The 15,511-nt window shown below is 40.1% G+C and overlaps 2 protein-coding genes across 2 annotated transcripts in view; both read left to right on the plus strand.

Annotated features, from left to right (window-relative positions):
* LOC133619319 (uncharacterized) overlaps window positions 1–15,511 on the plus strand; it is a 455,654-nt gene that overhangs the window by 105,035 nt on the left and 335,108 nt on the right. The window lies entirely within an intron of this gene.
* Window positions 6,335–8,620, plus strand: LOC133619360 (uncharacterized). The gene has a single exon (XM_061980339.1). It carries the CDS (start codon window positions 6,651–6,653, stop codon window positions 7,548–7,550), a length of 900 nt encoding a protein of 299 aa, XP_061836323.1. The 5' UTR covers window positions 6,335–6,650; the 3' UTR covers window positions 7,551–8,620.

Below are 15,511 nucleotides of genomic sequence, written 5' to 3' on the forward strand. Positions count from 1 at the left end.
AGACTCTCACTATTATGTTAGATCCACTATGGACTGGACTCTCACTATTATGTTAGATCCACTATGGACTGGACTCTCACTATTATGCTAGATCCACTATGGACTAGACTCTCACTATTATGTTAGATCCACTATGGACTGGACTCTCACTATTATGTTGGATCCACTATGGACTGGACTCTCACTATTATGTTAGAGCCACTATGGACTGGACTCTCTCTATTATGTTAGATCCACTATGGACTGGACTCTCACTATTATGTTAGATCAACTATGGACTGGACTCTCACAATATTATGTTAGATCCACTATGGACTAGACTCTCACTATTATGTTAGATCCACTATGGACTGGACTCTCACTATTATGTTAGATCCACTATGGACTAGACTCTCACTATTATGTTAGATCCACTATGGACTAGACTCTCACTATTATGTTAGATCCACTATGGACTGGACTCTCACTATTATGTTAGATCCACTATGGACTGGACTCTCACTATTATGTTAGATCCACTATGGACTGGACTCTCACTATTATGCTAGATCCACTCTGGACTGGATTTTCACAATATTATGTGAGACCCACTCGACGTCCATTGCATCCGGTCTCCCCATGGAAGGAGGGGGTTACCCACATTTGCGGTCCTCTCCAAGGTTTCTCATAGTCATTCACATTGACGTCCCACTGGGTTGTGAGTTTTTCCTTGCCCTTATGTTGGCGCTGAACCGCGTTGTGACTTGTGCAGCCCTTTGAGACACTTGTGATTTAGGGCTGTATAAATAAACATTGATTGATTGATTGATTGATTGATTGATAGTAGCACGTGAACAATAGGATTGGTCCTGGTGGAGATCTACACTCTTAGTGCTTTTCTTGTTTGTTCAAAGTAATAATTTGACTTTCTAAAAGTTTTTAACTAAAACAACTAAGTAGGTTGAAAACTATTTCTGTGTTTCTTGCAGTGTTTAAAATGTATGATTTTTTTTCTTAGATGTTTGCCCTTTTTCTGGTTTGAACAACAGCCATCGAAAAAGTCTGTGCACGTGCTTGTGTATATATATTTTTTATTTTCAAAGAGTAGTTATCCATTATTCGATGTTAGATACTTTTGCAAACCAGTGTTTTAAAACAAGGTTAAAATGCCTTTATTTTGAAAAACCGCCGCTGTGGAGTAGGAAACGGAAGTTGCTGGCTTTAGCGCATGCGCAAATGTACTTAAAGCTAAGCAAAGAGGCAAAGACCGAGGCTATGGTTTTTCGAGGAATTTTCGAATTCACGATCTTAAAGTCATATGATTCACAGCAAATATAGCAACAAATATCTCAATTGGTATTTTCCAAAGCCACGAAACGTGCATTGAGTTTGGAGCGATATCTGAAGTGAAGATTGAAGACGTGATAGAAGATGGACGACTACTGCTATGCTAAGATGGCGACGTCCGCTAAAAGAGAACATGAAAGAGAATCAACTTCCAGCAAATCACCAACGGAGATAAAGACGAAAGATGAAGGTGAGTGAGTTGAAGTTTTGTCATTTGAAAACTATTTCAAGCCCTTAAAAAAGTGTTGATGAGAAATTAGCCGACTTTTCAACAATGTAAAGAAAGAGTTCACATCAGAGGAGATGAAAGAATGCAAAAGTCAAATGAAGAAAGTGGAAGAGCAAAACAAGCGCTTGTGTAAAGAAAAGAATGATGTGAAAGAAGAGATGTTGGGGAAGAGTAAGAGATGTGAAGAGAAGACTGGACCACATGTCTACATCAACGTGCAGAGGATTGGAGGTCATAAAGAACAAGAAAATAAAAAATGTATGCTGTGTTCAAACATTAATGGTAAAATAAGATATCTGGTAGTGTTTTTGTTGTACTGTAAAGTTCAAATTTGAATGACAATAAAAAAAGTTTAAGTCACAAACATCTGAGCCTCTTTAAAGGGGAACATTATCACCAGACCTATGTAAGCGTCAATACAGGTAAAAGCCATTAAATTAGAATATTTTGAAAAACTTGATTTATTTCAGTAATTGCATTCAAAAGGTACATTATATTTATTCATTGCACACAGACTGATGCATTCAAATGTTTATTTCATTTAATTTTGATGATTTGAAGTGGCAACAAATGAAAATCCAAAATTCCGTGTGTCACAAAATTAGAATATTGTGTAAGGCTAATACAAAAAAGGGATTTTTAGAAATGTTGGCCAACTGAAAAGTATGAAAATGAAAAATATGAGCATGTACAATACTCAATACTTGGTCGGAGCTCCTTTTGCCTCAATTACTGCGTTAATGCGGCGTGGCATGGAGTCGATGAGTTTCTGTGGACGGTCCACTCTGTTTCCTGAGATCCAGGGTCAACGCAGCCGTCTACCAGCAAGTTTTAGAGCACTTCATGCTTCCTGCTGCTGACCTGCTCTATGGAGATGGAGATTTCAAGTTCCAACAGGACTTGGCGCCTGCACACAGCGCAAAATCTACCCGTGCCTGGTTTACGGACCATGGTATTTCTGTTCTAAATTGGCCCGCCAACTCCCCTGACCTTAGCCCCATAGAAAATCTGTGGGGTATTGTGAAAAGGAAGATGCAGAATGCCAGACCCAAAAACGCAGAAGAGTTGAAGGCCACTATCAGAGCAACCTGGGCTCTCGTAACACCTGAGCAGTGCCAGAAACTCATCGACTCCATGCCACGCCGCATTAACGCAGTAATTGAGGCAAAAGGAGCTCCAACCAAGTATTGAGTATTGTACATGCTCATATTTTTCATTTTCATACTTTTCAGTTGGCCAACATTTCTAAAAATCCCTTTTTTGTATTAGCCTTAAGTAATATTCTAATTTTGTGACACACGGAATTTTGGATTTTCATTTGTTGCCACTTCAAATCATCAAAATTAAATGAAATAAACATTTGAATGCATCAGTCTGTGTGCAATGAATAAATATAATGTACAAGTTACACCTTTTGAATGCAATTACTGAAATAAATCAGGTTTTTCAAAATATTCTAATTTACTGGCTTTTACCTGTATATACCTTGATGTTGCAGAAAAAAGACCATATATTTTTTTAACTGATTTCCGAACTCTAAATGGGTGAATTTTGGCGAATTAAACGCCTTTCTATTATTCGCTCTCGATGTGAAGCAATGAATCAGAATCAGCGTTATTGTCATTACGCAAGGTAACGAGATTGAGGCCATTCCATACAGTGCGATGTGTGCATGCTAGAAAAACAATGTGCAAATAAATAAAAATATAAAAAATGTAGAAGTGCAATGAATATGGTGTGAAATGAATATATACATGAAAAAAAAAAAGGGAAGCAATCCGCCATTTTCTCAAACACCGAGTCAAATCAGCTCTGTTATTTTCCGTTTTTTTGACTGTTTTCCGTACCTTGGAGACATCATGCCTCGTCGGTGTGTTGTCGGAGGGTGTAACAACACGAACAGGGACGGATTCAAGTTGCACCAGTGGCCCAAAGATGCGAAAGTGGCAAGAAATTGGACGTTTGTTCCGCACACTTTACCGACGAAAGCTATGCTACGACAGAGATGGCAAGAATGTGTGGATATCCTGCGACACTCAAAGCAGATGCATTTCCAACGATAAAGTCAAAGGAATCTGCCGCCAGACCCCCATTGAATCTGCCGGAGTGTGTGAGCAATTCAGGGACAAAGGACCTCGGTAGCAAGGCAAGCAATGGCGGCAGTTTGTTCCCGCAGACGAGCGAGCTAAACCCCCTGGATGTCTTGGCTCACACCGTCCCTTATGCCACCGAAGATGATCAAGAGAAGAATATCGACCCTAGCTTCCCTGGCCTGCTGACATCAACTCCAAAACTGGACAGATCAGCTTTCAGGAAAAGAGCGCGGATGAGGGTATGTCTACAGAATATATTAATTGATGAAAATTGGGCTGTCTGCACTCTCAAAGTGCATGTTGTTGCCAAATGTATTTCATATGCTGTAAACCTAGTTCATAGTTGTTAGTTTCCTTTAATGCCAAACAAACACATACCAATCGTTGGTTAGAAGGCGATCGCCGAATTCGTCCTCGCTTTCTCCCGTGTCGCTGGCTGTCGTGTCGTTTTCGTCGGTTTCGCTTGCATACGGTTCAAACCGATATGGCTCAATAGCTTCAGTTTCTTCTTCAATTTCGTTTTCGCTACCTGCCTCCACACTACAACCATCCGTTTCAATACATGCGTAATCTGTTGAATCGCTTAAGCCGCTGAAATCCGAGTCTGAATCCGAGCTAATGTCGCTATAAACTTGCTGTTCTATCCGCCATGTTTGTTTGTATTGGCATCACTATGTGACGTCACAGGAAAATGGACGGGTGTATATAACGATGGTTAAAATCAGGCACTTTGAAGCTTTTTTTAGGGATATTGCGTGATGGGTAAAATTTTGAAAAAAACTTCGAAAAATAAAATAAGCCACTGGGAACTGATTTTTAATGGTTTTAACCCTTCTGAAATTGTGATAATGTTCCCCTTTAATCCATCCATCTCACTGTCCCTTTATTTAAACTGTCCACCATGGGTGCCCGACCTTTCAGCCGCTCTGCCCCACATCTTTGGAACTCTTTACCACCAGACCTTCGCAATATAATACAATTATTCAATATCCCTCTTCAAATCAAGACTCAAAACGCACCTATTCCTGACTCCTTATTCATTGTAATCATCTTTTCTTTTCTCTTTGTTGTTGTTGTTGTTGTTGTTGTTTTTATCCAATTTGATTTTATTGTTGTGATTTTGGACGGTGTCCTTGAGTGCCCAGAAAGGCATCTTATAAATAAAATGTATTATTGTTATTATTATTATTAGATTGGATAGTACTTTATTGATCCCCGAGGGGAAATGAGATTTTCAGCACAATCCCATTCAAGATCAGACAAAACATTGCAGGGAGACAGAAAAAGGATCGCTGATGGGTCAGCCAGAAAGTCCAGTGCCCCTTTCAATAAAAAGGTGAGAAACTGGTATATGTCGGGGACCGGGGGGGAGAGTAAACAAATATTCAGTCAAAGGCTGAGGCCAAGAAAAAAAACCTCATAGCCATAGCACACATAAAGACGTTAATCAGCAAAACTCGCGACGGAGGGGAGGGTGAGGGGCCACGAAGGCCAGTCACTACTCTGTCCATCGCCCCAAGGGAAATAAGCAGAGGTGTGTGTGTGTGTGTGTGTGTGTGTGTGTGTGTGTGTGTGTGTGTGTGTGTGTGTGTGTGTGTGTGTGTGTGTGTGTGTGTGTGTGTGTGTGTGTGTGTGCATGTGCATCGTTCAGGGTGAGTTGTTGTTGTGTCTATAGGCCCGGAGTCGCTCTGCAGGCAGTGCAAGCAAAGTTCAACTCCCAGGTGTTGTTGAGGAGGGAGGGAGGGTAGTCAGAGTGTTCCTCGCTGAGGTGTCCTTCGGGGATGTTTTCCAACAGCCTTTCTTCTGTTTTTGAGCAGCGTCAAGGCCATGCGAGGGAGTCAGATCGTAGATTAGGAATGTTGTTTTCCAAGCAAGCAGACATTTTCATGGCCTGTCTTCTCTAATCGTCCATGCCAGCTCTCAATCCAATTGTTTCCAACCAGCAAGCCTCTCTATGATGTGATCCATCTTGCCATTTAGTCCAGAAATCGCCACAGTCTGTGATCCCACAGCTCGATGCATGCCTTCCATTGCGACGGATAGCTTTTGTGAGTGAGTGGGCAAGTAAGGAGAGGTAGTGGTAGCATGTGCAGGAGTGTTAATAGCATGGTGGATGTCCGGTTGTGCCCTGTGGAAATAATAAATAAAGTGACCAAGTTGTAACTAATCGACGGCCTTGTCCTTCCGACCAAAGAGCGGAGCTTTATGGACCCAGTGTTACCCCCGACAAAACATGGGCCCTGGAACATGCACTCCTCGACCACGGTCTGGGAGCCGACAAACAGGAAATGTGTGAAGCAACCCTTGCAGAGCGGCGGCTCCCTGTTTAAAGTGTCACCTTTACTGTTAGTTTAGAAGCCCAAATACCTCCATATTGCACTACACGCACCCTCTTTATTAACCAGTAGAATTGTCCTTTCTTCCTCTCCACCATGTTATTGCTTGTATGCACTTTGTGTGTGCGTTTTGACACACTCAACATCATGCGCCTCGGCTCTGTAGTCACCGCCGCACAGCGGCATTCAGATGAAAGAACGGTACCGGTACTTTTCAAAGGTGGTATAGTACCGATTTCAATTGATTAGTACCGCGATACTTTATTAGTAGCAGTATACTGTACAACCCTACTACACACACATACAGTACATAGAAGAAAGTGTGTTGTTTTTTGTTTGTGTCTTGCAGACGTCCAGCAGCTGATCGGTAATCCAGAAGAAGTTTCCCCTCAGTTAGGGGGGAGCTCCACTTTGAAGCAGGAGACTCCACAACCACCCTGCATTAAAAAGGAAGAGGAGGAACTCTGCATCACTCAGGAGGGAGAGTGTCTTCGAGGACGAGAGGAAGCTGATTACACCAAGTTTCCACTGAGTATTCTCTCTGTGAAGACTGAAGATGATGAAGAGAAACCACAAGTAGACAACCTCTCACCTCCACTATCAGATAGTGAGTCTGAAGACGAGGTTGAAGAACCTTTGAGCAGCGATAAAGACTGTGAAGGTGATATGAGGACTCACACTGACAACAAACACTCTGAATGCTCTTCACAGAAGAGAGTTAAAACATGTTTGAGCTGCTCAGTTTGTGGTGAAAGTTTGACTAAAAAGAGCCATTTGACTCAACACATGAGAACACACACAGGAGAAAAAACATTTAAATGTTCAGTTTGTGGTAAAAACTTTTCTCAAAGTAGCTCTTTGACTCAACACATGAGAACACACACAGGTGAAAAACCATTTAATTGTTCCGTTTGTGACAAAAGCTTTTCTCGAAATAGCTCTTTGACTGAACACATGAGAACACACACAGGTGAAAAACCATTTATTTGTTCAGTTTGTGGTAAAAGCTTTTCTCTAAATTGCCGTTTGACTGAACATATGAGAACACACACAGGTGAAAAACCATTTAAGTGTTCAGTTTGTGGCAAAAGCTTTTCTCAAAATAGCATTTTGACTCAACACATGAGAACACACACAGGTGAAAAACCATTCAATTGTTCAGTTTGTGGCGAAAGCTTTTCACGAAATTGCCGTTTGACTCAACACATGAGAACACACACAGGTGAAAAACCATTTAAATGTTTAGTTTGTGGCAAAAGCTTTTCTCAAAATTGCCGTTTGACTCAACACATGAGAACACACACAGGTGAAAAATTATGTAATTGTTCAGTTTGTGGCAAAATCTTTTATCAAAATACCTCTTTGACTCAACACATGAGAACACACACAGGTGTAAAACCATTTAACTGTTCGGTTTGTGGTGAAAACTTTTCTATTAAGAGCCGTTTGACTGAACACATGAGAACACACATAGGTGAAAAACCATTTAGTTGTTCAGTGTGCTGTAAAAGGTTCACATATAATGCAGACGCAGTAAAACACATAAAAACACACAAGGCAAAATAACCAGTTAGCTGTTTAGTTTGTGGTATGTTGCTCATATGTGGCGACATCCACCCTACCCAGGACCTCCTCACTGCTTCTTTCACAAATATCTGAGGTATTCATACAAATGTGCATTATTTGGAGCATAATCTTATCTACTCATGACCCCATGTCTTCTCTGTATCGGAAACCTTCCTGAACAGTAAGATAGATGATGCTTCAAGTGCTTGGTTACTCCTTCTTCAGTCCAGGGACCTGGGGCCTCATGTGTCAAGTTTGTGTACGCTCAAAAACCTGCCCTTCGCCCTTTTTGTTGAGATGTATCAAAACTGACGTTGTGATGCTGGGTAACTGTTTGCATAACAAACTGCCAAGTTCTACTCCTCAGACTGATTGATGTGCAAATCAGAGACATATGAACAATTAACCCCCAACACCCACAACCCAACCCCCACCTCCCTCGACATTCGGGCATAACAGGTTCAATCCGGCCCGCGAGATGAGTTTGCGAAGTGTAAAATTCAGCTGCATTTTTTTAATGAAGGAAACTGCTGTTCTAAATGTGTCCACTGGATGTCATAATAGCAATTCTGTTAGGCAAGCAAATAATTTATACGGGGCGAGCAAGTATACCAAGCAAGAGATACACGGTAAAGCGGGGCTGTGACTCCTCCCCCTCCACCCAACGTAAAACAGGAGTAAAATAAGCAATCAGTAACCCCACTTAAAATGCAGCATGAGACACTGCACACTGACGTCTCACACACACCAGACAAAGCACTACACACAGCAGACACAATGTCACAAGCTCCAGTAGCCTCGAACACAGAGCAAGACAAAGATTTAAAGGATGATACTAACATTGTGTCCTTAAAAAAAAATTACATTAACGACAAAATAGAGGAAAACACAAATACGCCACGTGAGCTCTGGAAAATCCTCAACAACCAGCTTCCTGGTTGCAGCCAGGAACTAAAAACCAGACTCACCAACATCAACATTAAGGAGGGTGGTAGTAAGCAGACTTAACACCTTTTTCACCAGCATAGCCACAACTCTTGTCAACAAGCTGTCCCACCACTCTGGTCGCTTTGGTGTAGAACACATTAAAGCCTTCTACAGAAAGCTTGGGAGTATCCAACAACGATTTCAAATTAGAAATGGTCTCAGCTGAGGAGGTGCTTAAAAAATTGAGCGCGCTCCACCTAAACAAGGCCACCGGCCTTGATAATATCCCCTCCAGATTCCTCAGGGACTCTGCCACCATCATTGCCCCAATCATCACGCACATAATAAACCTCTCAATTACACAAGGCCAAGTACCAAAAGATTTCAAGATAGCAAGAGTAACTCCCCTCTTTAAAAATGGAAGCAAATTAGAACGGGGCAACTACCGACCTGTTTTTATTCTCAGTTCCATTTCGAAAGTAATGGAAAAAATAGTTTATGAACAGGTCGATAGTTACCTTGCCACTAAAAAACTCATGTACAAATTCCAATCCGGCTTCAGAACTAACCACTCCACTGACACATGCCTTCTCTATCTGAGCGATCACATCAAACATGAGGTGGATGCGGGCAAATACTGCGGCATGGTCATGCTGGACCTTCAGAAGGCCTTTGACACCGTTAATCACGCTATACTGTTGGATAAGCTCAGAGCAATCGGATTTAACAAAACCTCATCGAGCTGGATGCAATCTTACTTGGAGGGGAGGAAACAGGTGGTAGAGGTGAACAGCATCGTGAGCCCCGCCCCCCTCTCAGTAAGCTGTGGAGTCCCCCAAGGCAGTATATTGGGGCCTTTACTGTTCCTAGTATACATAAATGACATGTGTTGCGTTTGGACCAGATGTTCCTCCAAGGGAATTTAAGTTACTGGTCAATCCCAAATTATTTTAATGACACATAAGCTGAGTTTAAATTATCACCAGAACAGAATAGGTATTTTGCAATTTATTTTCAAAGCTTTGAAGAGACCAACCTAGGACAACACATTCAATTGCGTAGTCAAGTTGATCTGCCAACCTTACGGAAGTGCTGTGTTCTTCAATATGTCCCTCGCCCCCACCCTCCAGAAGTAATACACAAGTCAATTGTTCTACTCTGAGAAGAGACAGGATAAGGTAAGAGAAAGGAGTATTGCTACTCCCTGCATTCCAAGCTCAAGGTAGTCCACAGTGTACCCTCGGTGGAGAAAAAATAGAAAGAGCACAAAGAGAAAACACTAGTTATTTCAAACCTGACTATAGAAAGAAATAACTCTTAAATATGGATATATGTAGATATCTATCTTCATCACATGTCATCAGCATGTGACTGTGAATTGTTCTTGTTTGCGGATGACTCGGCCCTGCTGGTATCAGACAAGGACAAGTCACAGGTGGAGAAAATCCTCAGTGCTGAACTCTGTAGAATTTTCACCTGGCTTGCTGACAACAAGCTATCCATACACTTGGGTAAAACTGAATCCATCCTATTTGGGTCCCACATCAACCTTAAGAAAGTCAGTGACTTCACTATAAAAGTGGGTGACATTGTTATCACCAGGAAAGATGAGGTCACCTACCTAGGTTCCATTCTAGAGGCTAATCTTTCCTGTGATAAAATGGCAACCAAGGTAATCAAAAAGGTCAACCAACGAATGAGATTTCTCTATAGAATCTCCTCTCTGGTCAACAAAAGCACCTTGAAGATTCTAGCGGGAACTCTCATTCAACCCTTTTTCGATTACACATGCACCTCCTGGTACCCTAGCACCTCCAAAACCCTCAAAATTTAGACTCCAAACATCCCAGAACAAGCTAGTCAGATTACTTCTAGACCTCCACCCCAGATCCCACCTCACTCCTACCCACTTCTCCATAGTGGGCTGGCTCAGGGTGGAGTACAGAGTAAAACAACTTGCACTGAGCCTAGTCTATAAAATCCGCTACACCTCCCTGATACCGAAGTACATGTCAAACTACTTCCTTAACGTAAATGACCGCCATAACCACAACACCAGGGGGAGCTCCACTAACCACGTTAAACCCAGATTCCCATCTAACAAAGGTCTTAACTCATTCTCTTTCTATGCCACATCAATATGGAATGCGCTCCCAACAGGTGTAAAAGAAAGGGCATCTCTATCCTCCTTCAAAACCGCACTAAAAGAACACCTCCAGGCAACTTCAACCCTAAACTAACACCCTCCCCGGATTGTTAATAATCAAATGTAAATAATCAAATGTAGATATTTTTTCTTATGCTTTCTGATCTCTCTCTCTCTCTCTCTCTCTCTCTCTCTCTCTCTCTCTCTCTCTCTCTCTCTCTCTCCCTCTCTCTCTCTCTCTCTCTCTCTCTCTCTCTCTCTCTCTCTCTCTCTCTCTCTCTATGTCCACTACTTGCTGTACATATCCTACCAAGTCAGACCTACACTGTTTCAATGTCCATTTCTCTGATGATGCAATTGTTGATGACTGAAGTGTTGATAACAACCAAACCTACCCCCCCCCCCCCCCCCCCCCACACACACACACACCCCGGATTGTAAATAATGTAAATAATTCAATGTATATACTCTGATGATTATCTTGTGTGATGACTGTATTATGATGATAGTATATATCTGTATCATGAATGCAACTTAAACAAGTTGAAAAACTTATTGGGGTGTTACCATTTAGTGGTCAATTGTACGGAATATGTACTTCACTGTGCAATCTACTAATAAAAGTCTCAATCAATCATTCAAATTGACATGAAAGAAGTGGTAAACAACATGGCAGCTAGCAGTGTGTACATGTCATGGTTGAGAGAGCAGCTAAAAGAGGACGCTGATTGTTGGGAAGTAATGTCATATTGTCAGAGTGAGTGGCCAGAATATAGTAGACTTTCAGGTACAGTTAAAGTATGTTTTCAGTTCAGTTCAGTTCAGTTTCAGTTCATTTCGAACATGCATACGATATAACACACAATTCCAGTTGTTTCATGACAGCACGTCCAAAAAGGAGTAGTGTTGCGATATAATTAAGATAATGAAGGATGAAGTGATTAAGAAATGTTTAATATAGATATGCTTGTGCCTCTCATTGTGTGTTCTGAGTCCCCAGTTGAAACTGGGTGAAAGTTCATGCTTCCAACTCTTATCTCCAACATTCTTCACTGGTCACTTGGCTTCTTTACCGAGGTCAGAAGGACAAACACCAGACGCTCAGACAAATTGTATTAGAATTGTATCCAATAGGGAATAAATACTTCTGATCATAAGTTTACGCATCGTGTCCTCTTCAAACATCTTCTGGCTCCAGATTAAACGAATACGTGGACAATAGGAAGAAGCAGAGTTTATTTAATCCTACCCCTTTTCATACCATAGCAATTTTATCCAATTTTCTTGTTCTCTGTAACAGAACAGTGAACAAATAAATAATATACCATAGTAAGCAAACACATATTAAATACATAAATAATCTTTGTCTCAATAAAAAATAAAGGAAAAAAAATGGTTCAAGATGTTCATCATAATTCTTGTTCTGTGTATTTTGTGAACACTTGTAGTTTGAACAGTCTCTTAAACTGGATCATATTGGTGCTTTTTTAAATTTCTTTGCTTAATCCATTCCATAATTTAATTCCACATACTGACCTGGTTTTAAGTGTTGTACGTGCATACAAATGTTTTAAATTAGACTTTCCTCTCAGGTTATATTTCTCCTCTTTTGTTGAGAAGAATTGTTGTACATTCTTGGCTAGCAGGTTATAGTTTGCTTTGTACATCATTTTAGATGTTTGCAAATGCACCAGATCGTTGAATTTCAATATTTGTGATTCAATAAATAAAGTGTTTGTATGTTCCCTATATCCAACATTAAGTATTATTCTAATTGATCTTTTTTGTAACACCATTAGTGAATGAAGCACACATTTGTAATTGTTTCCCCATATTTCTGCACAATAACTCAGATATGTAACACTAGTGAGCAGTAGAGAATATGAAGTGATTTTTGGTCTAGAACATGTTTTGCTTTATTTATTATTGACGTGTTTCTTGCTACTTTATGTTGTATATTTTTACATGAGATTTCCAATTCATTTTATCATCTATTATTACACCCAAAAATGTGTTTTCTTTTACCCTTTCAATATCTACTGCGTCTATTTGTATTTGTGTTTGACTTTCTCTTCTACTGTTACCAAATAGCATTATTTTTGTCATGTCTGTGTGATCAGGCTTTATTTTTGGACTTTTTGTGCAGTTTTGTTTTGTCACCATAGTTACCCATTAGTTTCACCTGTCATGTCACGCACCTGTTTTGAGTCACGCACCTGTTGTTAATCATGTCCATAAGTATTTAAGTTAATTCATTTTCTGTTGTTCGGCCTGACGACCTCACACCCCATATATGCTTCTACGCACCACATTTATGCTCTGTCCATTCCTCTATGATCCTGCTTCATGTCCCTTGTCACAGTAAGTTTTGGTTCCATGTTTATAGTCTTTTTGTTTTTCATAGTTTATTCTCCGCCACTGTGCGCGCTTTCATTTATTCCTTTTTTTGATAAATATAAATAAATCATGTACCTCCATTCCCGTCTCGCCCGTGCCAACTTTCCGTTGCATCCTGGAAAAGCAAACTCCCAAGATCAAGTCCTGACAATTTTAGTCTTACTGAGATTCAAAGATAGTCTGTTTTTGTCAAACCATCTTTTTAATTTGTTAATTTCGTGCTGTTGTATCATCTGCAAATAATACTAACTTTAAGTTCTTTGTAACTTTACAAATGTAATTTATATAGAAATTGAACAATTTTGGTCCGAGTATTGATCCCTGAGGTACGCCACAGGATATTTTTAGCTCTATGGAAGTGTGTTTGCCTATCTTTGCGTATTGCTTCCTGTTGATTAAGTAGCTTCTTAACCAGTTCAATACCAACCCTCTGATTCCATACCTTTCTAATTTGTTTATTAAAATGCTATGATTAATTGTATCAAATGCTTTTAAGAAAAAAGTATGGGTTTCAACTAAGGCTGTAAATGTTAACGCGTTAACGCATGTGATTATTAAAAAGAATATATCGCGTTACCATAAATGAATGATGATTAATCACAGTGTTGGTTTTGACCGGCGCAGGATGGCAGTGCGCATTGCACAGGCAGCGATGACGTCACACAGCAGTGGTAGAGGGATGTGCTCTGCGCCCACTTTCGCTTCAAAACAAACCTCGATGGAACTTCAGATAAAACTGAGGTTGTTAGTCAGTAATACAGCGACAAACTTTCTTATCATCGGCACACATCAAGTTTCAAATAGAATCAAAGAATCAAGACGCACTTTGTCCTGTATGTTTATTAAGTAAGTGGCCAACAGAGCCCATTATTTTGTTTTCATGTTCCCGGGTGTGTGTGAGAGAAAAAGGTCAATGGTGACGTCACACTCCAGTTTTGACACAGCAGTTTGGCTCCAGTCGCCAACACGCACCGAGCAGGCATCTTGTCAGTGCAGCAGATAACTAAAGTCAGTGTACAAAAGTGAAAATAGAAGTGTTCTGCTGTCTATGCTTGCAATAAGAGCAATATTTATGTGAGCAAGTTTGTTTCCTCACTGAGTGCAGTTGGTCCGAGGTCGAGTACAAGTCATCCTTCAATGAGGATATTACTGATAAAAGTCAAGAGGAAAAAACGTCAAAAGGGTGAAATGCTATAATGTTGAAAATGTATACTGGGGTAGTGTGAGTTTCACACTTTCACAAGACTTACTTTGTCAAACAACTTGCCGTTTGCTTGAACCCACTAAAAGACAGAATACAACATTGTCGATTTTTGTTTAATTTCTATCTCCAAAGTATTTTGATATCAAAAATGTTTTCGCGATAAGGAGCACTTCAATTATGAGCCAGACATGTAAGAAAAGATTAAAAGGGCCGCTACTTATTTAGAAGGTATTTTATTTTTTAAAGTGCAGTTGTCAATCGGAAGTTGCAAATTTCTGGCGCATGCGCAAACGCGTCGTACAGTAGTCAAGCGGAAAGTCCAAGATGGCGGACTAAGCGACGTGGCTTCACATTTCCGATCTTTTAGATTAAAAAATAGCATCAAATACCTCAACTATTCGCCTTTTCTAAAGCCCACCGAACGGACTTTGAGTGTGGAGTGATGGCGTGTTATGTGAAGTGAAGATTGAAGACGTGATAGAAGATGGACGACTACTGCTATGCTAAGATGGCGACGTCCGCTAAAAGAGAACATGAAAGAGAATCAACTTCCAGCAAATCACCAACGGAGATAAAGACGAAAGATGAAGGTGAGTGTGTTGCGTTCTCTCATTTGAAAGCTGTTTGAATTCCAAGCCCTAAAAATAGAAATCAGCCGACTTTGTTGAACAATATAAACAAAGAACCTCGATCCAAAATGTCTGAAATGTCTGTTAGAAGTTAGTAGCAGTAGTAAACAGTAGGCAAGCAACGATAATTGGTATAATCCTGCGTGAATCCGCCTTTATTGACCGTCATCCTGTGTTTTAATATTTTTCAATCAGCCTTTTTGTTTGTTTCTGCAAAGTTTCTCATCCTTTGATACAACATGTACTAAAAAAACTCAGCAGACACTTTTTGTTGTTTTTTGAGTTTGTGGATAAAAACATTTTAGCCCTGAAATAATCATTAAACTTGGTGCGCATTATTTTACAGTACCTCAAATTCAAACTGTACTTTAATGTACTTTTATTAAATATAAAAACTGTTACCGTTACACCTCTAGTAAACATAATTATAGATATAACAAAATGACAGTTGTCAGCTGTGAGCATATATTACCTCCATCAAACATGGTGGAAATGTCTGTTTCAAGATACTGTGCTAGTAAACATACTTGCCAACCTTGAGACCTCCGAATACGGGAGATTTGGGGGGGGGTAGGAGTATATTTATAGCTAGAATACACTGAAATTCAGGTATTTCTTATATATATATATATATATATATATATATATATATATATAT

This window comes from Nerophis lumbriciformis, linkage group LG20 (assembly GCF_033978685.3).
Source record: "Nerophis lumbriciformis linkage group LG20, RoL_Nlum_v2.1, whole genome shotgun sequence".
NCBI lineage: Eukaryota > Metazoa > Chordata > Actinopteri > Syngnathiformes > Syngnathidae > Nerophis > Nerophis lumbriciformis.

Bases quoted from the DNA above. Each gene is read 5' to 3' on its own strand.
- LOC133619360 (XM_061980339.1), top strand. From the start codon at position 6,651: ATGAGGACTCACACTGACAACAAACACTCTGAATGCTCTTCACAGAAG.